Source organism: Danio rerio, chromosome 14 (genome assembly GCF_052040795.2).
Source record: "Danio rerio strain M-AB ecotype USA chromosome 14, GRCz13ab, whole genome shotgun sequence".
In the NCBI taxonomy this organism is placed as follows: domain Eukaryota; kingdom Metazoa; phylum Chordata; class Actinopteri; order Cypriniformes; family Danionidae; genus Danio; species Danio rerio.
This window is the reverse complement of record NC_141034.1, coordinates 16,226,763-16,251,181: the sequence shown is the minus strand read 5'-3', so window position 1 is coordinate 16,251,181 and position 24,419 is coordinate 16,226,763. Positions and strand designations below refer to the sequence as shown.

Genomic DNA, 24,419 nt, shown 5'->3' with positions numbered 1-24,419 from the left:
TATTTGTCAGTTGATAATATTCTTTAGGATTACCAGTCAGGCTGCAGCAACGCTAGTCTTAAATGATATCACATCCTCTTTAGACAGTAAACAGTATTGATTTATCCAAAGCTTTTGACTCTGTAGATTACAAACTAATGTTACAGACACTTAGGCTTTTAGGTTTTAGTCAACCTGGTCTAAACTGGTTTAAAAATTACTTTTCAGAACACACTCAATGTGTGACAGTTGAAAATGATAATTCACCTTTTCTTAATGCCAACACTGGAGTTCCCTAAGGATCTATTTTAGCTCTGATGTTATTTTCTATTTATATTAACGATTTAGGTCATAGAATAGAATCAGCTAAAATACATCTGTATGCCGATGACACAATAATTTATACAGCGGCACATTCCTTAAACCAACCTGTACAGTATTAACAGATTGCTTTTCAAGTATTACAGTGTACGTTGCAGGACTTAAAATTGGTTTTAAACTAAATATATGATTTTTATCCCTAGCTGCACTAAGATAACAGACCAGACAATTACAACTCTGAATGGTGTTCAAATAGAAAGAGTTAGCTTCTACAAATATCTAGGTATTTGGACTGATGAGAGATTAGCCTTTGATATACAAATTGACAAGTTATTGAAAAAGTATAGGCCAAAAATAGGTTTCTTATACCGGTCAAAAAATTGTTTTCCTTTTAAGGCCCGTAAGACATTAGTAGAGAGTACATTTCTGTCTATAATGGATTATGGTGATCATCTTTATATGCACGCAGCCGCTACTCTACTAAGAAAACTAGATTATGTTTATCATGCAGCAATACGCTTTGTCACAGGTGCAGACTCACGGACGCATCATTGCATTATGTATGATTCCTTTGACCGGTTATCTTTATATCAAAGGAGAAAATTAAATATGTACTTATTTATTTTAATGGCTCTCTTAGGTAAATTACCATCCTATCTTTCTAATTTGTTAACATTTCACATAAATAACCAACACACTAGATCTGGTTCATGTATTCATCTAACAGTCCAAATGGTACTGTCAGAACTTGAACTTCTGGAACTTTGTGGTATTGTTTTTGTGATTTTTATGTGAAACTTTATGTGCTGCCTGCCATCTTGACCAGGTCTCACTGGAAGAAGAGACAGTACTGTCTCAATGTGATCTCCTGGCTAAATAAAGGAATTAATAATAAATAATAATAATAATATACACTCACCTTATAACAATATACAATGCAATACTTTCTCATACGTATTTGTACAAAGCACCTTATAACCTGTATATTTATAACAAATCTGTACATACAATTCAACATTCAGATATTTTTTGACTAACTGCATCTCTGTTTAATGTTTATCTTTTTTATATATTTATTTTGTGTTGTCAGTTTCAGTTTCCTTTATTTATGTCATTTAAATCATCACAATAGAATTGTATTGCAGAACGAAATTACGTTGCAACAGACCCAACAAGAACATAAAAAACATCACTATAAAAACACTATAAAATCCTAACATGATAAATAAGCTTTTATAATTCCATAGAAATATAAAAAATATAATTATATAAGATATAACCCATTTTTAAAAATCTCTGAAGAGAATAACTTAATACTTAAATACCTATTTCACCATTTGTTTTAATATTAACAATTTATGCTAGTTTAACAAATGTATTTATTTTTAACACTAGCTATCAACAATGCTTAAGAAACGGTATTATTTAAAAGTCTTATAATGACAGGATAAAAAATCTCGAAACCGCACTGATTTGCTCCTCAGACTTCTGTAACGCCTGCCTGATGGCATGAGTGAGAGCAGTCTATGACCAGGGTGGGTTGGATCCCCTAAAATGTTATTTGCCCTAGACAGACAACGGCGTTGGTAAAGTTCCTCGATAGATGTCATTTTGACTCCAACAGACCTTTCAGCTGACTTTATGATCCTCTTAATGGTGTTCTTATCAGACCTTTGCCCTGCCACAAAAGATTTAGGAATTGATGTGACTGTAAGTCTCTCTTAATTTTTTTGCACCTTTTGTTACAACCATCCTTACCAAAACACAGAAGTTTGCAACAACTAAATCAGTTATTTTCTTATAAAAAATAAATAAAACAAAATAATAATTTCATTAATTTTTTATTTTTTTTTTAAATAAACTTTTTGCTAGTTAAGACCCTTATTTCTTCAGATGGTTCATTGAGACCCTTTTAAAGCTGAAGTTCAACTACAATTTCTAGAAAAAAATCTATATCCAAAGTATGCATGCTTTCTTTTTTGAATGAAGAAATAAAAAAATACTTAATCTTAAATTAAAGGGGGCAAGTTAATTCTCATTAATGTTCTATTCTGGAAGTGAACTAATCCTATAAAATTGCAAAAATAAATGTTTTTTTATACTATTTTGTGTAATGCAGATATGGAACTTTTGCAGGTAAGAAGCAACAATTAAGACAAATAAATGAAATGCATGGGCTTGTTAAGGTACTCACATCAGTGTTAAAAGTTTAGCGCATACGCATGTGTAGACTGTGTTTCGGTCCATCCACACGCTCAAGCTTCTCAAAATGTCTCCTGGCATTCCGGATGTTGATGAGGGTGGCAGCAGATGCTGGAAATAAGAAAGATGGTTTAATATGCGACTGATTTATTTAAATTTCTAGATTGCATTAGCTGGCATTCTTTTGGACAGACAGAGAAATTGATCTTATGAACCACTACAGCTTTTAGTACAGTATAATACACTATATAATCTAGCACAAAAGAAACAGAGTGCTATGATGTGGTGTCTAATGTGACATTGTACTGTCATTCTATTTCATTATCTATCAAAGAATATTTCTAATACTTTAATCAGGAGACTGAAGTCTTACTTTAATTTACTTTTAATTTTATTTTACTTAATTTAACTACAGATGGGGCCATTGAATATGCATGTTTCAATGAATAGACTCTCATGACAAGTCAAAGCAGCATGGTTCTCTTGCAAAAGACAAACATTCTATGTAGGGGCAGTCGTGCTCCAAACTCAGTGTTTATTGATACCAATGTGTTAACCTCTCTCGGGCTAACCTCTCTCTCTCTCCCTCTCTCTTTATATATATATATTTTCACCCTTCACCTCTGTGTATTACTCCACCCACATAAAGTCAGCAACAAGCAGATAGATGGTACAGTTTGACAAATATAACTGTTGTTAGACTACAAAATTTACTTTTGAGGCTTTTTAGTAGATAATGTAGTTGTTTATATGTATATAAATATACTTTTTTTAAATTTATTTATTTTTTTACTATTAATCTGCACCACGACCCGCGGCAACTTCCTCCTATGCTGTTTTCTTTACCTGCAAGTCTTTATTTTACAAATTATAAAGAATGTCTGCTTCTCAAGCTCTATGAGGAGTGTCATTCATGTATTTTAAGATGCACTCGGTCAGAAGACAATTGAATGAGATATCATGACATTGTGTTTTTGATCGTCAGCATGACGTAGACTTATAGTGAAAATAATATTTTTATAATATGGTTATAATGACATTTATACATGAACAAACTAGTGTGCAACTTAAGCAACTTTTTTTTATTTTTTTACATTTAGTTGTGTAGTTAGGGCCCAAACAAATATTTGTTATATTTTTAAATTTAGTAAGTTAATTTGATTGACAATGTAAAATGTTTTAGCTACGTTTGATGTTTCATTGTTGAGAAAACATTTTTTTAAGGGTCTCTGATACATTGCTTTTACTTTATATATATATATTTTTTATTAATTAACATTACCTGTGTGTGTCAGCAGGCAGTTTTAGTCATGTTCTCAAAACACAGGCACCCAAATTTCCAGTGTGGATTATAATTTTATTATAATAAAAAAAATAAATAAAGTTTTTAATTTGTCAACTTTTGTTATTGCCAATATATGGCTTTTGTGCTTTTATAGAGTGGGAGTTGTAAAAAACATATTCAAGGGCGTGGGGTGATGGAGAGAGTTTTGATTGATATAGTGGGCCCCTTCTGGCCCAAAATGCCAGGGCCGATTATTTTGTCCCAGTCCAGCCCTGCAATTAGTACAATTGTTTGTATTTAATACTTTATTATTATTATTATTATTATTATTATCATTATTATTAATTTTCCATATCTGTAATTATCTGTAATGTATTTTAGCATTTTTTTTGCAGTTCACTTAAAATCCAACATGAAAATCTGTGTTTTCATTATTGGGATTGATTGTTTTGAAATTTAAATGGCATTAACATGCCTGTGTTTTAATTTCTGTAATAAATATGGCTGTAAAGCCAGGTTCTTGATGGTTTATTGTGGGTATGTTGTTTACATTAAGAAATCTGTGTTACAAGTTAAGCAAAAATGATAATAATGAATTATATTTTGAATTTAAATAGTATTTGTCTTGTGTTTACATTAATTTTAGATTCGAATAGAATAAATTACAAGTTTCAGTCTTTTAAATGCGATTAATCGTGATAATTTTTTTTAAAAAGTGCGATTAATTAGTTTTTTTTTTTCGATTGACAGCACTCGATAAAAAGTGCTATATTTATATATATATATATATATATATATATATATATATATATATATATATATATATATATATATATATATATTCGGTTTGAAATTCGTACCGAACCGAAAGCCGGTGGACCGAACGGTTCAATAAACATATCGTTACATCCTTAATATGCATTTATGTGTATGTATATATATATATATATATATATATATATATATATATATATATATATATATATATATATATATATATATTAAGGGTGGAGCCGAACCCGAATACGGTATTCGGAAAGGCACAAATAGTGTGTTTTTACGAATACTTGATTCGAACAAATACTTGAAAAATTATTTGTATTAGGGAGCAAGAAAAACACTATCAAAAAGCAGCGTTTCCTCATGAGACCACAGTGCATGCCCGCAGGAGTGAGTGAGTGAGAGAGAGAGAGAGAGAGAGAGAGAGAGAGAGAGAGAGAGAGAGAGAGAGAGAGAAAGAGACGCTCAGTAGTCGGAGGGCGGGGCGGAGATAAAAGGTGTCAGGAGCAAGCTTCTCCACAGCAACAGACAGAAGGCTCGGCTGAGCGAAAAAAATACTTCACTGCATCACTATTTTTGTTAAATAGATTTTTGTACCTTAATTGGGTTCCAAAGGCAGTTTATAAACTTGTAGCGGAGTTGAAGCGGAGTTTGATATTCTATTACATTATTGACGTCTGCAACCGGGTGCTCTGTTTACGCAACGTTAGCTCTGTTAGCGCGGTAATTTTGACTGCCCCGCCTGCATCAAAACACTACTCCATTCAGGCACATGCTGAGCTAGCTGGTTGCACAATGGCTAACGTTAATGCTATTACCAGACCAAAAATAGAGCATTCTCCTATAACCAACAAGTCTGGCATTTGGGAGCACTTTGGTTTCCCTGTAAGCTATGAGGGTGGCGGCAAGAGAGTGGTGGATGAAAAAACAACGGTATGTCTCATCTGCAACATGACAATAAGCTACATCAGCGGCAATACTTCTAACATGTCAACTCATTTACGCTGACATCACCCCACTGCGTCAATAAGTGGAACTAGAAGAAAAATAGAAACACGCACACTCCACACTATCCTTGCAGCATTTAAGCAGGCACATCCCACGGATTCAAACAGGGCAAAACAAATCACTGAGACGAACAGCACATTTATAGCCGCTGATATGGGACCTTACTCGGTAGTAGAGAATTCGGGTTTTAGGAAAATGCTAAATGTAATCGAGCCCCGTTACATTATTCCTTCACAAGCGCATTTCAGGCAGACAATAATTCCTGCTTTGTACAGAAAAACAAAACCCAAAATAGAGAATGAGTTGGCCGAAGCATCAGCTGTTGCTCTGACAACAGACAGCTGGACGTCACGTGCTACACATAGCTACCTGACTGTAACGGCACATTACATTAACGCTGAATGGGAAATGAAAAGCCATGTTCTTCAGACACGCCCCCTTGAGAGTCACACGAGTGAGGATTTGGCCAGAGGGATGACAGCAGTGGAAATGTGGAAGCTGAAATGAGCTAATGTACCTATTCATGTGACTACTGACAATGCCTGGAATATAGTTAATGCTGTAGGAGCTGCTAGAGGTGGTTGCTAAGGTGTTGCTAGGCGGTTGCTAGCGTGTTCTGAATGGTTGCTAGGTGGTTGCTAAGGTAATTTGTGTGGTTATTAGGCAGTTGCTAGGGTACCCTAATGGTTACTAGGCAAGCCTCACATACATGCCTGATGAAATATTTATACTTAGTATTTCTAGCAAGTTACAGTACTTGGCTAGTCAATATTAGCATGTAGCTAGTCACTGCTAGCATGTGTAGCATATAGGAAGTTCCGTTTGCTAGCATGAGTCAAACGAGCCAATCCCCAAGTGTGATGTTCTGATGCTGAGATATAGCTGTTGATAAATGGTTGCTAGGGTACTCTGTTTTGTTGCTATAGGCGAGGTTACAGAGTGAACTTGAATGTGATTGGCTGTCTAAGTCAAATGAGCCAACCCCCAAGTCACCAGGACACTGCTAAGCAAAGATATGCATGTAGGCCAGTTATAATGGGAGTCAATGGAATCAGTTTGGGGGCATGGCTTGTGAGCTTCATTATCATATTGACATGTTCATTGATTGTCTGAGTCAAATGAGCCCACCCCCATGTCTCTATGACACTCCTATGTAATGTTATAGATGTGTGACCTTTATAATGGAAGTCAATGGGATCTGCAATGGGACGTCCCACCCCATGTTAAGTCAATGGGGCAGTTATTAAGGGTCTTTAAATGGTTTAAGAGGGCATGGTTTGAGAGCTCCATTATCATATTGGGACGCTGGTTGGTTGCTTGAGTCAAATAAGGCCACCCCTTAAGTGTGTATGACACTGCTATGTAATGTGATTGACATGACATTTATAATGGGAGTCAATGTAATCAATGGGAGTCAATAGGCAATGTTAAGTCAATGGGGACCCCTTTGGGAAGTCCTAGCACTCCAGGGGTACAACTTATACCCCCTTTAGGGTATGTTCTCACTTAGGCTGCAAGCCCCTACAGATGTTGTGAATCCCATATTTCTATGAAATTCACAATGGACGCAGTGACTGGTTAAAGTTTGGCTCCATGTTAAGTCAATGGAGATTTTGGGAAGTCCTAGCTCCCCAGGGGTACAACATTTACCCCCTTTCGGGGTATGTTTTTAAGCGGCCTGTAACCATCTCGAGATGTCGCAAATCCAATGTCTCTACGATATTCACTGTTGGCGCTATGACGATTTCCGGGAATAGTATCTTACGAGTGTCTGGAAAATGAATGGGAGTTAATGGAGCCCATGTAAGTCAATAGGAGCACTTTGGGACGTCCTAGGGCGCCAGGGGTACAACTTATACCCTCTTTGATTTAGGCTGCAACCCCTTACAGATGTTGTGAATCCCATATTTTTTATAAAATTCACACTCGGCGCTGTGATTTGTCAAAGTTCGGCTCAATGTTAAGTCTATGGGATTTCACCCCTTCTTAAAGTCATAAAAATTAAATATATTTTAAATAAACTGCAAACAAAATATATATATATATATAAACTTTTTTTTTCTCAGAAAAAAAAATGTTTTCTTTCTTGAAACTCTTAGTCACATAGCTGTCTGATGGCTCATTATGCAGCTCATTATGCAGGTCTTTGTCTTTTCTGGTGTGACTCACTGCATAGTAACGATAGTTCACGCCTTCTCGCATAAACCATTTTCACACAGAAAGTGACTTAGAAATTTTAATTCATTATATTGTTTTCTGTGAGCAAGTGAACAAGATGATTTTCACATCATTTTGAAGCAAAAACCCTAGACTACAAGATCCAGTTCTCAAAAGTCTTGTGCACAAATGTTCTTTGTGTGTTTCACTGCCTTGTTTCAGTGGATTCAAAATGTTTGTTTTTCCCCTAACATGCATAAACGTTTCTTTCTCAAAAACACAAACACATACAAACATGCTGCTTAAGTATTATTGTAGCCCAACTTGTGCTGTTTACAGTGTTATCACACTTTAGCCATTAATATGTTTTTAAGATACTGAAAACAACACAAATGACAGTGCATGTCAAAACTTCTCCAGAACCCCAAAACAACCTTTAGACCCCAGAGGGTTAACAGAGGAAGGGACGAACAGGCTCACATGATCCCATCCACATCAATGGGAGCCTGTCTCATCCTTCAAGTTCCTTGGGATCCACATCTCAAAGGACCTTTCCTGGACCACCAACACCTCCAGCCTTGTCAAGAAGACTCACCAGCGCCTAATTCTTCTTAAGGCAACTTAAGAACCAGCTTTCATCAGCAATCTTGGTGAACTTCTACCGCTGCACAATAGAAAGCATCCTGACCAACTGCGTCACAGTCTGGTATAGAAGCTGCTCTGTTGCTGAGCTTAAGGCACTGCAGCAGTGGTGAAAACTGCTCAACGCATCACAGGAACAACACAGCCAGTCATTGAGGACATCCAGAAAAAACACTGTCTGCGCCAAGCACGCAGTATTCTGAAGGACACCTTTATTCCTGCTCACAGACTGTTTTTACTCCTGCCTTCCGGCAGGCGCTTCAGGCTCCGACAGACAAAAACAGCAGACTGAGGAACAGCTTTTTCCCCAGAGCTGTCTTACACTTGAACTCTGCCCCTCACAGACTCTCTCATGTTTATCTATCTGCACAATTCTGATTATTAATAGCAACCTGCACATATATTAATCTTTTGTAAATCTCTGTTCATAGCTAATACAACCTGTATATAATGTTTATAGTACATCCATCTGTAAATATCACCATAGTTATTCTATAACTGCACTTTATAACTTATACCTGTATCCTGCACTTGCTGCTATTGCACTGCTGGTTAGACCTAAACTGCATTTCGTTGCATTGTACTTGTACATGTGTAATGACAATAAAGGTGAACCTAATCTAATCTAATCTAATCTAATCTAATCTATGAGAGGCTAAAATATCAATATTAATATCAATCTCAAAATTACATTGTTTCCACTGATTATTCTTGAGATGTTTCAGCAGCTTAATTGGAGTTCACCCGTGGTAAATTCAGTTTATTGGACATGATTTGAAAAGGCATACACCTGTCTATATAAGGTCCCAGGGTTGACAGTGCATGTGAAAGCACAAACCAAGCATAAAGACAAAGGAATTGCCGGTAGACTTCCGAGACATAATTGTCTTGAGGTACAAGGCTGAGCAAGACTACAGAAAAATTAATGCTACTCTGAAAGTTCCAATGAGCACAATTGCCTCCATAATCCGTAAGAGGAAGATGTTTAAAACCACCAGGACTTTTCCTGGAGCTGGCCGGATTTCTAACCTGAATGATCAGGGAAAGAAGAGCCTTAGTCAGGGAGATGATCAAAAACCCCATAGTCACTTTGTCTGAGCTGCAGCGTTGAGAGTGGAAAACCTTCTGTGCAGCAATCCACCAATAAGGCCTGTATGGTAGAGTAGCCAGATGGAAGCCACTTCCCACCTGGAGTTTGCCAAAAGGCATCTGAAGGACTTTCAGATCATAAAAAACAAAATTATCTGGTCTGAGATGACTTAACACTTCAACAGCAATGCACACATAGTCTCTCGCTCCGCTCATTTTGCTAGAAATTGTATATATCCTGTCAGTAAATTTTTACCACTCTTTATTTAGCCCACTATGAGTACGACAGTTGCCAAAGACAGCCAGAAAAGAGTGAACAATCACCAATAAAGAATAAATTCAAAGAAGATCTCGACAAAGCTATTGCTAACGGCATCAAGCTAGCGCTTACGGAACAGCAAAAGTTCTCTGGATTCGGTAGTGGCCTTGACTGTACGAGAAGCGATAGACTCTGTAATGACACCTGCACTTCGTGATTTACATTTAGATATACAAACAACAAACGATTCAGTAAAAAACTCTCACCTTAGTGCTTTGAGATGGCATGACAGATCTGCGAACCTAAAAGGTGCTTGGCAGGCATATCCAGTGAAATATACACAGGACAATGTCATGCTACTATTTTTTCCTGACTTCAGTTCAGCCACAACTACTAAGAGAAAGAGGTTTAATCCAGTTTTGAAGAAGAAGACAGCACTTGGTCTCCAGCCCTTCCTCACTTATCCCGAGGTAATTAAACTATGGCACAAAGGTGAGCACATGATGTTTGATCTCAGAAGGCAAAGGATTTTGTAACTTCATTGCCACTGAAGACATACTCTGCAGCGCTACAAAGCAATGAGAAGGCAACAGCTACCGTATCCTTCTCAGCTCAACAAGAGAAAATTAACGACAAGGTCGGTGGCGATCATCATAACTGCACTGAAGAGGACAATAACAAGATGCCCATGGAGACTTGTTAATTCCCTTTTGGGATCTTGCTCCTGCCCTGTACGGTCATCTGCAGACGGGTAATCAGTAATGTTTTTATTTAATTTTATTTGACATTATTTTTATTTTCGGGCAAATGAAAAAACAGGGTGAACCATTATGTTTCTGGCTTAGTGGGCATTTTGGGGACATGTCTTGCGTTGAAGTAACCTGGTCATGCATTAACAGGTGTTTTTGTTGTTCACACAAACCTACACTCTCTGTAATGTGCGCTCTGTTTTGTTTGTTCACAGTTGTTTGTTGTTCCTTTCTCTTTCTTTTTTTTCATGTCCTGCAACAGACTTCAATAATTTTATTTACCTAGCTTTTATTTTAAAAGAATTATGCATTTAGATGGGTTGGTATCTAAGGTTCATACTAATGTTTACAAGTCACATCGTATATGCGGTGAAAATCTGGCCGCTTTGACAGCTTTGGCAATGTTTCTGCCGTTGTCTGTTGTCAAGCGGGGTTAACGGTCCCTTACTAAGAGCTGCGCGAGCTCTCCCGGCTAAACCCATATTGCAAGGGCTTAAACGGAGCAGTGCTCGTAATGTCGAATAAAAAAAAGTGTTTCCTCACGTTCTTCTTCAACTAGCTCAACTTTTGCAAGCACGCGTGACGTTTTTGGAAAGGTAGTCATGGGGTGTGTCTCAATTCTCCCTTATCACACCGTGACACAGGTTTGTTGATCTGAGTGTCGCGATTTCGGTTTCATATCATGTATCGTTACAGCCCTAATATATATATAGTAGCAGTGCGATATGGCTGTATATCGGCTGTATATCGGCACTGGTGGGAGGCGTGCCTTAAGGCTGATTTATACTTCTGCGTCAAACACCCACGTATGCTACGGCTCTGATGCATAGCCCTTCGCCGTGGCCGTCAGCGTCGCTTACATGCACTTCTCAAAAAATGTAACTACACGTCGCAACGAATCGTAGCGCAAGCTCTGTGATTGGTCGTCTTGGTAACACTGACGAGTCTGGGCGAGACCGAGAGCTGCATAAATGGTGCGAGCCAGATGGAGCGATTGTTTACATGTGTGGAGTTCCGTGAAGGAGCTCCGCATGAAAAGCTTTGTTTTGTGTTTACCTCATAGCTAAAGTTGTTGCACGTCCGCCGGTTCCTGCCTCAAAATGAGTGAGTTTGAGCCACTTGTACATCCCGGAAGTGTTCAGGAAAAGCAAAACAGCAGCGAAGAAACTCGACACAGAGGAACATTTACACCTCACTGCCAACTAGCGTTTCAGAAGTGTTCATGCAGACCAGAGACAGCTCGTAGAAGTATAAATGCACAGCTATGCGCATTGCATGCGCCGTGGGTTACGCTGGTCACTTGACGCAGAAGTATAAACCAGGCTTTAGTGCCCCCACCAGTGCTGATATACAGCCATATCGCACTGCTACGAGTGTGATATTGCGTTTATACAACAGTTTGATGGCATAATTGTGTATATAAAAACAAAATCAAACACGAAGTCTCAAAAACCCTTTAGTATAAGGAACTACTTTCTTCCGGATTCAAATCATAAGCTGACAGTTTAACGGTTGAGCGTGCATCTTTTAAACTTTAGATCTGTAGTGTCTGCTTTTTGCTGGCTGTATGTGGGCGGAGTAATACACAAAGGGTAAAGAGGCTGTAGGACATTTATATTTACATTTAGTCATTTAGCAGACGCTTTTATCCAAAGCGACTTACAAATGAGGACAAGGAAGCAATTTACACAACTAAGAGCAACAATGAATAAGTACTAAAGGCAAGTTTCAGGTCTGTAAAGTCTAAGAAGGGAAGTATTAGTAGTTTTTTTTATTTTTTTTTTTATTTTTTTTTTGTACAGTTAGTGTGATATTCAAAGAGGCAATTGCAGATTAGGAAGTGTAGTGGAGACTAAATAGTTGAGTTTTTAGTCGTTTCTTGAAAATAGCGAGTGACTCTGCTGTTTTGATGCAGTTAGGGAGTTCATTCCACCAACTGGGCAGATTGAGCGTGAGCGTTCGTGAAAGTGATTTTTTCCCTCTTTGGGATGGAACCAAGACACCCTGAATGACCTGTCAGAGAGAGAGGAGTAGGAGTTCTGATATTGCAGAATATCGCACGGCTATCAGCCAATCAGATTTGAGAACCAGACAGAACTGTTGTATATATATATATATATATATATATATATATATATATACAGTGGGGATCGAACGTTTGGGCACCCCAGGTAAAAATTTGTATTAATGTGCATAAAGAAGCCAAGGAAAGATGGAAAAATCTCCAGAAGGCATCAAATTACAGATTAGACATTCTTTTAATATGTTAAAAAAGTTAGATTCTATTTCCATCTTTTACACTTTCAAAATAACAGAAAACAAAAAAATGGTGTCTGCAAAAGTTTGGGCACCCTGCAGAGTTAATATCTTGTATTGCCCCCTTTGGCAAGTATCACAGCTTGTAAACGCTTTTAGTAGCCAGTCAAGAGTCTTTTAATTCTTGTTTGAGGTATCTTTGCCCATTCTTTCTTACAAAAGTCTTCCAGTTCTTTGAGATTTCTGGGCTGTCTGTCATGCACTGCTCTTTTAAGGTCTATCCATAGATTTTCAATAATGTTGAGGTCAGGAGATTGTGAAGGCCATGGCAAAACTCTTGATGTAATCCATTGTGGAGGTGTGTTTAGGATCATTATCCATTTGTAGGAGCCATCCTCTCTTTAACTTTAGCTTTTTTACAGGTGGCATCAAGATTTGCTGAAATTTTATTGAATTCATTTCTCCTTCTACTCGTGAAATGTTCCCTGTGCCACTGGCTGCAATAAAAGCCCAAAGCATGACTAAACCACCTCCATGCTTAACAGTTGGACAGAGGTTTTTTTTCATTAAATTCTGTGCTCTTTCTTCTCCAAACGTACCTTTGCTCATTCCGGCCAAAAAGTTTTATTTTAACCTCATCGGTCCACAGAACTTGTTTCCAAAATGTATCAGGCTTGTCTATATGTTCATTTGCAAAGTTCAAACACTGTTTTTTTGTGGTGAGGACGTAAAAGAGGTTTTCTTCTGATGACTCTTACATGAAGAGCATATTTGTACAAGTATCTCTTTATAGTGGAATAGTGTACCACAGTTCCAGTGTCTGCCAGATCTTTCTGGAGGGATTGTGAAGTCAAACATGGGTTTGGACTTGTTTTTCTCACAATCCTGCGAGCTGTTCTGTCTGATATTTTTCTTGGTCTTCCAGATCTTACTTTAACTTCAACTGTTCCTGATGACTGCCAGTTCTTAATTACATTCCGTACAGATGATATTGGCATCTGAATACGCTTTGCTATCTTCTTATAGCCTTTTCCTTTTTTGTGAGCATCAACTATTTTCAGTTTCAGTTTTCTAGACCAGTGGTTCTCAAAGTGGGGGTCGGGACCCCCCGAGGGGTCGCGGGGCAATGAAGGGGGGTCGCCTGGTGATTTCTAAAAATCTATTTATTTTTATTAAACCATAAGAATTAACATATTTTATCCATAACTATACTGAAAATAAAAATAGTCGTTTATAGTTACTATATACTAGTTACTATAGTAGCTTATAGTTACTAGTTCTATTGGATTGCGACCCCTGGGGTAATTACATTATATTAAAGGCAGCAATAGCGTCAGATGCATTTTGATTTTATAACATCAGGTTATACTTTCTGGCACATTTAAAGCACTGACACAAACTTAATTGGTGTGTCTGCGTCATTGCATGCAAGGTTTCTGTATTTATAACCACCTCAGAGGATATTGGGGGTCGCGAGTCACTGGCATTGTTATTTTGGGGGTCGCGGGCTGAAAAGTTTGGGAACCCCTGTTCTAGACAACTGCTTAGAATAACCCATGATGCTGATTGTTGGGGCAAGGTCAGATGAGTTGGATGAGTTTGGGCATTTAAAACCTTTGAGATTGACATCACTTGGTCTTTCCAGACGATGATTGAGAACAATCCATGACACTGTCAGGTCTCAGCTTTCAAAGGGGGCAGTGCATGCTATAAACTCTGCAGGGTGCCCAAACTTTTGCAGACACCATTTTTTTGTTTTCTGTTATTTTAAGAAGTGTAAATGATGGAAATAAAATCTAACTTTTTTGACATATTAAAGGAATGTCTAATCTGTAATTTGATGCCCTTTGGAGATTTTTCCATCTTTCCTTGGCTTCTTTACTCACATTACTACAAATTTTTACCTGGGGTGCCCAAACTTTCGATCCCTACTGTATATATATATATATATATATATATATATATATATATATATATATATATATATATATATATATATATATTAGGGGTGTAACGATACACAAAAGGCATGGTTCGGTTCACGGTTTTGGAGCCACGGTTCGGTTTCTGTTTGCTGCGGGGTTAGGGTTGATGTCATGTTAACAGCAATGCTAAGGGACAATTAATAACAAGAACATCTTACCTTTTTCTTTATTAACTTTGTCATCGCATTTTTAGTACAGTCAGGATACCCGAGTAAACAACTAGAATTAAATAAATACCTCCAATATAGACTAGTCAGAAAAAAAACTATTCTCTTTAGTGCAGCCATCTTAACTAAGTAAACTAAAATTAAATAAATAACTGCAGTGTAGACTAGTGAAAGATCTTCTTCAAAAACACCATAATATCCACATTCTCCGATGAGAGGCTTGATCTCTGTGCAGACACAGACGCTCATTTTTGATTATATGGTTTCACTTAGATAGATTGGTTTCCGTTTAAATTAATGAAAAATATACATATAATGTGTTTGTAAAGTGTTTTTTCATGACATATTCACCAGTAAAATACATTGCGGTTGTGTCTGAAACTAATGTTAAGGTTGTAGCCGGCTGTATGTTTGCCTCCCGATCTCTCTCTCTCTCTCTCCCGCTCCCTCTATGCCGGTCATTTCTGTAGGTCCGCCTTCACGACAGCTGATGCCTGTCATTTCTGTAGGTCCGCCTTTTTGACAGCTGATTGGTCAGGAGACCGATCTATCATCATTTGGCGACGCAGAGCGGGAATGTAAAAAGCATGTCAGGAAGAGCGGGAGAGAGAGCGCTTTTTCCTTTGATCTCGTTTTTCGTGTATTTTTCTGACATGATTATGATTTTCGTTGTTTTTGCTTAACTTTCGTTTGGGTAAAATTATTTTGCATTACTTTTGCCCACTTTAAGAAATTTTGTGAGGTTTGTACATTTTTATTTACATTCAATTGATTTGTATATTGTTTTTTAGCTCCGCTCCTTTCCGACAATATAGCTATATCTCCTCAAGTTCAGTCTTAGTGTAAGGTGGATAGGGAAAATGTCATACGATTTCCATTTTGCAAACACGTAGAAAATGTATTGTTAAAGACATCAGGTAAGAGGTGAAGGTCATCTTTGTTTATTTTATTCAGTATAGGGAAGAATGCGGCGCACGGCGCTGAAGACCTTTTTCTTTCTTTTCATCAGTTTTAGCGAGGTAAGAGGGGTTATTCATGAGTTAGAATTGTTTTATTATATTTATTTCTTTTGTTTGTCTTCACTATCACCCCCTTGCTCGAGTTTAACTAATTTTTGTTTGATACTTTTGTTTGAATTTGTTACTTTATTATATTATTTTTATTAGTGTAAATATTTCTCTTTTTTTGTATATTTGGGCATTATTCTGGTTTTACTTTTGTACATTAAATCACTTTTTTTGGCAGTTCTGTTGCTTACACCCTCACATTGTGAAAATACCACACTTTTTAAATGTTTTTCCTTACAAGAAAGTTTCGTGAAACAGTTGAGACAGACAGGCAGGCGCTTTGTCTACGACACGAATTCTATTCCTGTACTCAACTGGAAAACCAAAATGTTTCCACACAGATGACTTAAATGTGTCTGGGGGATCTGCAATCTCAGTACTATGTGAAGAAGCCATCCTGCGTCCATTAGTAACGAGTGTGATGCTTACTCAAGTCACATGACATAACATGCACTATAATACTAACTTTAGAATATAATATTTAGAACAAATCCTCATCATTACTAAAACAATTTAATCAAATATGATATTAAAGATGTGTTTAAATTGGTTCAATTAGTTAGAGACAAGTGACGTCAACCTCAACAATGGGCAGCAGGGGGCGTGAGAGTACCGCGGTACGCCACGAGAGTTTCGCGATTCGTATCGTGGTTGGTGTATCGCGATATTTCGGTTCGGTTTTAATATCGTTATATATATATATATTAGTGGTGTCAAAATTAGTGCGTTGACGCATGTGATTAATTTCAAATAATTAACGAGTTGAAAACATTAACGCAGTTTCGAAGTTTTTATTTTATTTTTTTTACTTCCTGTTGTGGTGGACGAGTGTTCAAGAAGAAATATGGATAAGATCAAGGAAGCACTTTTTGAAGGCAAGTTTCTCACATTGAAGACTTCTGTTTTAATGTAATTTGATACCACGTGGCGAACGGAAAGAAAAGCCTCTGCATTTCGTGACTCAGTGTTCCTTTGAGGTAATCAAATCGCTGCTTACACAGTAGACTCTTAATAAGAGTATTATCTTAATCATATTAAAATCAGAGAATTGGTGTCTTATTTAAATGTACTCAGAAAGTCTCTGGTGAAGTCGCGAGCTGTCAAAGACTGCCTTTCAGCATGAGCCCTCCAATGTTTCATTAAGTTTAACGTGTTTCCTCATTAAACGCAACAAAAGTGTATGCTTCGCGTTGTTGTGTCAGAATCCTTGTGAAATACAGCCATACTTAAGAACGCAAATTTGATAAATTCGATCATGCATGTTTAATCTGAAGGGAGTCGCTCCAGCGCGTTTGTGTGTGTGTGTCTGTGTGTGTGTGTGTATGTGTGTGAGTGTGTGTGTCTGGCCCGTTGAGGGGTGTCGGGGGTTGAGTGAGCGACGTATCTGGGTAGGGGCGTGTGCGCGCAAGACGTACCTGAAGAGCGGTGGGGGTTAGTTGCGCGCGACATACCTGAAGAGCTAGGAGGGATGCAGTGGAGAGTGCATTTGCGGCATACTCCTAGTCTTAGCAACTGGATGAATGTAAGGGACTGTGCAAAATTGTTTCTACTTTATGATTAATTTTTCTCAACTCACAGCAATACAACTTCACAATAAGTGCAACTGTTTGTATTCAATACTTTATTATTATTATTATTATTATTATTATTATTATTATTATTATTATTATTATTATTATAACTTTCCACTTTCCATATCTGCAACACCTGTATTTTGGCATTTTTTTGCAGTCTAACTTGGAAATAATTTTTTTCTTCATTGGTATTGATTGTTTTGAAATTCAAATGGCATTAAAATGCCTGTTTTAATTTCTGTAATAAATATGGCTGTCAGGCCAGGATCTTGATGGTTTATTGTGGGTATGTTATTTATATGAAGAAATCTGTGTTACAAGTTAAACACAAATTCTAATAAACAATTATATTTTGAATTTAAATAGTTTTTGTCTTTCGTTTATATTAACTTTACATTTGAATAGCCAAAATTACAAGTCTTTTAAATGCGATTCATTTTCTAAAAAAGTGTGATTAATTAGTTTTTTTTTTTTTTTTAAATCGATTAACAGCACTAATATATATATATATATATATATATATATATATATATATATATATATATATATATATATATATAAACCTGCTCCTTCTGCATTGTTGGTGCTCAGTCCCTAAAAAGGTTGACTATCAGTTACAAAAATCTGTCTATGGTCAGTCATACTGTCAATCTTATTTGTTTAAAGTTATTTTATTTAATAAATTAATAATTTTATGAATATGGAATAAAACCTGTCAGGCAGTGATAAAGTTCAGTAAAGACTGTTCCCATGCAGCACACTGTCATATCAATTGGATCATATTAACCTAATTGTTGCAACATAACATTGGACATTTTATATATAATTTAAACAACACCATCTTAAGTGCATATCACTTTACGGCGCTGCTGTAACTCACAAACATCGCTCCATCTCCTTATATTTAGACTTGAGCTGTTTTCCAGTCGTTTAGTTTTACTATCATCATAATAATCCAGCACATTAGAGGTGTCCGAGTGTTTTTATGCCAGTAATGCATTCTCATTAGAGGAGAGAGGTGTGAGAGGAACCTGGCGCAACTTGGCTGCTGCTTCTTCACCAGATTTTTGCAAGTTTTAAAGGCTGATATTTGTGATTTTAGATGTGGTCCTTTTAATTCTGTTTTACACACCATACTAAATCTTTCTCGATAGTAACCGGAGTTGAGTTTTGCCGCAGGTGCTTGGTTTTTATTTTTCTAAGAAATTAATTTTTTTCTCTTTCTGGTTTTTATTGGAGTACCTGATAAGGCCTATTGTGGTCACCCAGACTTTATCATGATCACTTATTCAGGATCTCTGTTAATTTGACCACACCAGGATCCCAGATATGATGCAAATGCTTCCCTTGCTACAACTCCAACGGCGCCCAAGGCACTCTCTTCAGGGCTCATTCCGTAAATTCTTGCTGGAATTTTCTGGTTCACCTGACCAGCTCGATAAACATGGTCTGGTCTCAAAGGTGAGTGGTTCTTTAAATGTCTGGAATGTCTGGCTTTCAAATTGACAGGGACTTCACCTGTTCTTATTTTAAACATCTATCGTCCTCCAAAACTTGCTTAGGAATTATTTTCAGAATTTACGGATCTTTTGAATTTCTCCGGTGCACTCTGCCCAGCTCTTCTTTTAACTGGTAAACTAAATTTTCATGTGGAGAATGCTGACTGCACTCAAGCTACATGTTTATTAAATATACTTTTAGTCCACTCAAAGCTATTATGCTGCAATTCAGTGACCATAAACTTATTAAGTTTGATCTGTTCAAACCACCATCTCAGACCACTATTCAAATGTACCATTGTTTTTAGGAAACTTGGTGATATCAACCACGACCAGCTCAATAAATACATTAAGGATTTACTATCATGTCCACAGCTGACCAGTATAATGATGTTTTTAAATCTGTTCCTGACGACATAGATCCGCTGAAAAGTCGAGACGTTTTGTTGAAAAGGTCATCTTGTTGATTTACACAGGAATTAAGAAAAATGAAAGCTGCAAACAGGCAATTAGAGCAAAAGTATACCAAATCTGGTTTAGTAATACAAAAACAAATGTTTAAACAGCACCAAATAGAGTATCATAATGCTCTGACCACTGCAAAATCTCTGTAGTCTCTGTATCATCTGTAGTCACAATTCCAATTCTAGAATTCTTTTTATAACAATTTACAATTTGACTGGACCTCTGCATCTGTTGAGCTTTGTAATTAATTCCTTTTACAACAAAGATAGATAATATTTTCACCTCTATTGCCTGTGATGCGATTTTTCTGCATGTAGAGCTTTTATCTTCTCAGTTTTCCGTTTCTGCTTTTGTCAAAACTGGGTTGGCTTAGCCGGGACAGCAATAAGCTGGTTCACATAGTACCTAATTTTCGCTCAGAGTTCATTTATTTGGGGGGTCACAAATTGCGGAATGTCCCTCTGTGTCATGGCATTCGGGCTATTTTTGTTTAACATTTATATGCTACCTGTTGAACAATTTGTTCAAAAATATGGTATTAATTATTATTGCTATGCCGACGATAGAAAGATTTACATTTGTACATCTCCTAATCTATCTGCCTCATGTCAACACTTAATGCCTGCTTGTTAGAGATTAAAGCCTGGATCCAACAAAACTATCTCAAATTAAATCTCTCCAAGACTAAGATTTTACTCATTGGCAGATGTGGTAATATTAAGTTAACAGTTGTTGGTCCCAGAGGTGTGGACTCGAGTCATGTGACTTGGACTCGAGTCAGACTCGAGTCATGAATTTGATGACTTTAGACTCGACTTGACAAAATATAAAAAGACTTGCAACTCGACTTGGACTTGAACATAAATGACTTGGACTTTGACTAGGACTTGCCCCTATTGACTTGTAAAGACTTGCTGCTTCCCATGAAAAGCCCAACGATAAAAAAGTATGTTGACATGGACCGCTCTCTCTCTCTCCCTGTTTATGTGTGCGTGTGTGTGACAGCATGCGCGCGGTGTGTGTGAGCATGCGCGCTTTCGGCATGACGTCCAATCGAAGCACGGTAAATTGTTTTGATTCGACAGTATCCAACGTGACTACTATGAGGCGCCGGAGTGGACAAAAGTCAAGCAAACGCAGAGAGAATTTGAATTTGAACTTGAGATGAGCCATACTCGCTCGCTCTCTCTCTCTCTCTCTCTCTCACATACAACATACACCTCTCTCTCTCTCTCTCTCTCTCTCTCTCTCTCGTGCAATCAGTCTCTTTGCGTTCGCTTGACTTTTGTTTACGATGGCGTCTCATACCTTTAATGCATTTGCTCTCACGGGATCCTCCTTTTAAACTGACCCTTCGCTAAGCCACGCCCAAAAACCGCCACCCACCAATCGCGGCTTACCAATCGTAGCTACGGGCAGAGGCTCTGTCAAGCTTTCGAGCGAGGGAAACAAGCCAAATCGTTGCGCAATTGGATTGTGAAAATCTGACACCCGCTATCCTAAAAGTTTGGACTGGGTGGTGGGATTTTTCCCTTTTCAAAACCTAAAGCCCAAGAGGAGAAATGCCAGCGTGGATCAAGCTGTGTGAGGGGCGGTAAAGGAGTTAAGCTAAGTTGGTTTTGTTTTCGATATTCACATTCAATGATAGGTGGCAATAACTCACACTCCTCTTATCCTAAACAGATCTAAACTGTGTTTCTTTAAAAAAAAAACAAAAAAAACAAAAAAAAAAAAAAACAAAGCAGGTTATGCTTCCCAGCGGTCTTTTTCTTTTTTTCCACTCGATATTATGAGCCAGGGCTCGACAATAAGGACTGCCCGATGGCCCGGGGCCAGCGTGCGAGACACTCGGGCCAGTGTACAAAATGTTACTGGCTCGATCGGGCCAGCTGCTGCCTTTTTGCCTGCCAGATCGAGCCAGAGCTGCGTGCTGCGACTGTCTGTCAATTGTGTGCAAATACAATCTTACGGTGCTTTCACACATAGACGTTTGTTTCGGAATCTGTCTCGTTTCACCCGTTAGCGCGGTTTTTTAGCATATATCCAGTTGCGCTCGCATCTGCGCCAAATCAATCAGTCCAAGATCGCCTGAATGAGACGCGGTCTCTGTCCTATTGAGCGTATCGATTGTAGCGAGAAAACAAAACAATGCAACGAACTAACGACCCAGGCTATATCACAGTGTATCATGATCGTGTAATAGCCATATATACGGCTATATGAAGAGGGAATGATGAGCAGGGCGAGATGTCATTCTTACCGGTAAATGCGAAAGTGAAAGCATGCTGAAATATTACCGAGAGCTGTTTATCCAGCCTGATCTCGGTTTATCCGTCAGGAAAATTGACCGAAATTACTATCTGTTAATTTTTCCATATTTTAATCGTATAATAGGCCTATGTTGTATTAGGCCTGTTGTTTTGTTCATTTCCGCACTGACAGCTCGAAAGAAAGATTTACATTGATCTGATGCAGTCTCGGTTCATCTGCTATGTCTCTCTATAATTTAAGCCTAAAATACAGAATTATAGTCAACGTTTCTTTAATAGATTGATTAATTCAATTGATCGATTTCTACAAAACCTGACAATTGAAATGAGGCTCTGTATATATGAGAAAGTCTGACCTCGATTTGTATTCGGTGACGATGTCTGTGGGTTGTTAAAATTAAAGTGCACATTTTCACTTATAAAATATTCTATACACAATACACAAAAGTTTGGGGTCAGTGTGATTAAATATGTTAAAACAAGCTTCTTCTGCTCACCAGGGCTGCAATTATTTCATCATAAATACAAATTGTGAAATGTTGCACTATAAAATAACTGTTCAAAAGTAGTTTATCATTTAATTTATTCATTTATTCCAGTGACTTTAAAGATGAGATTTCAGCTTCATTACTCCAGTCACATGATCCTTCAGAAATCACTAATATTAATTATTATTATATTTATTAATGGTAATAGTTATAAAATCAATAATGTCTGGAGTAATTATTTTATTTGAAACTAAATACAATAACAAAGCAGTTATTTAAAATTTTAATAAATATTTAACAATTACACCTTTTTTACATTTATAAATATAGCCTTGATGAACTGAATAGTTTTCCTTAAACATTTTAAAAATTACCGTAAATATATATACAGATTTATTAACCCCCTTTTGTTTTTTTGTTTTTTCTTTTTAAAATATTTCCTAAATGATGTTTAATAAAGCAAAGAAATGTTGATATTTTGTCTGATAATATTTTTTCCTCTGAACAAAATCTTATTTGTTTTATTTTGGCTAGAATAAAAACATTTTTTTAACCATTTTAAGGTAAAATTTATTAGCCTCCTAAGCTAATTGTTTTTCAGACTGTCTACAGAACAAACCATCATTATACAATAACTAGCCTAATTACCCTAACCTGCCTAGTTAACCTAATTACCCTAGTTAAGCCTTTAAATGTCACTTTAAGCTGTATAGAAGTGTCTTGAAGAATATCTAGTAAAATATTATTTACTGTCATCATGACAAAGATAAAATAAATCAGTTATTAGAGATGAGTTATTAAAACTATTATGTTTAGAAATGTGCTGAGAAAATCTGTTCTCTGTTAAATAGAAATTGGGGAAAAAAATAAACAGGGGTGCTAATAATTTATGGGGCCTAATAATTCTGAAATCAACTGTGTGTGTGTGTGTGTGTGTGTGTGTGTGTATACACACACACACACGCACATTCAAATAGCGATTAACTTCTTTTTTTTTTTTGGTGGGGCCAGTGAAAATTTGGGCTGGGCAAGTAAAAATCAGAACCACTGGCCCGATCGGGCCAGTAGAAAAAATCCTTAGCGTTGAACCCTGTGAGCACTGCTTAGTTTAAACCCTCGCTATTGTAACGCATATAAATACATACACTAATATTTGTTGGTAGGAAAAATCTATTTGTTCACTTCTGTTATTTATACTTTAATGTGCATTTCAATTTTTTTTTTCCACTTAACTGCAAATTTGAATAAAAACTGGATAAAGAGCACACAAACATGCTGACAGTAATAGGTACTGTACACTGTTATGGGTCAATGATGCTAATATTCGGCACAAATCCATCAGTTTCTTAGGTTATTAGATTATTTTATAATTTCACCTCTCCTGCTGTGCATGAACTATGCTGTTGAATGTTCAGCGTATGAGGTGGCTAGGCTAACCTTGCTTCAATTTTGATAAAATTATTTTCTAATCAGTTGCTATTATGTTGTGAATATACCCCTGTAATGTATACTGCAGTCCTCTTTTGTCTGGCTTTCTCAGATATCTCACCTGTTTGCCAAAAATGACTAATTAAATCCTTGGGAATGTCTGACACCAGCGCAATCACACTGTAATAGATGTGCCAGGCATGAAAGCTTGACAGGCGTAGCAACAGTAACTAAGGAGGGCGAGGCTTAGCGAAGGGTTATTCCAAGAATGTTGATATGGTTTCTTTCTTGCTTTACTATTTATTAACAATACACAAAAAACTAAAAGGTTAAGGTAAATTCTCTAATAAATTCTAGTGTTTTTGAGTATTATACTTGTTGTATACTTGTATTATACTTATGTTTTAGGCTAGTATTATTTACGACTTGTTAATTAATGCTTCATAATACAGTAGTATTACTAAAAGTGAACAGATAAAATAATACAAAGTGTAGTTTTAACTACAGTAAAGTGTAGTGATTTGTAGTATAAAATACCCTATATTGTAAAATAATACAGCACTGGGTAATTTGTTTATATTACACTTGTGTTACCATAGCAACTATAGTATTACCACAACTGATCAATTGAAGTTCTTTACTGTAGTAGGCTACTGTTCAAAACACAGTACATGCCAATATACGTGTTTAGGGGCCCTGTGGAACAGCTTTCCTCAAAATGAAGAGGATGACATGGAAAATGTCCTCCA

General features: G+C 36.9%; 1 protein-coding gene across 1 annotated transcript in view; it reads right to left on the bottom strand.

The window, feature by feature from the left end:
- Positions 1-24,419, bottom strand: part of rraga (Ras-related GTP binding A) — a 149,668-nt gene that overhangs the window by 19,031 nt on the left and 106,218 nt on the right. The window contains exon 11 of the mRNA NM_199714.2: positions 2,495-2,613. Within this exon, the coding sequence (NP_956008.2) occupies positions 2,510-2,613 (104 nt within the window). The 3' untranslated portion in view covers positions 2,495-2,509. The remainder of the gene's footprint in view (positions 1-2,494; positions 2,614-24,419) is intronic.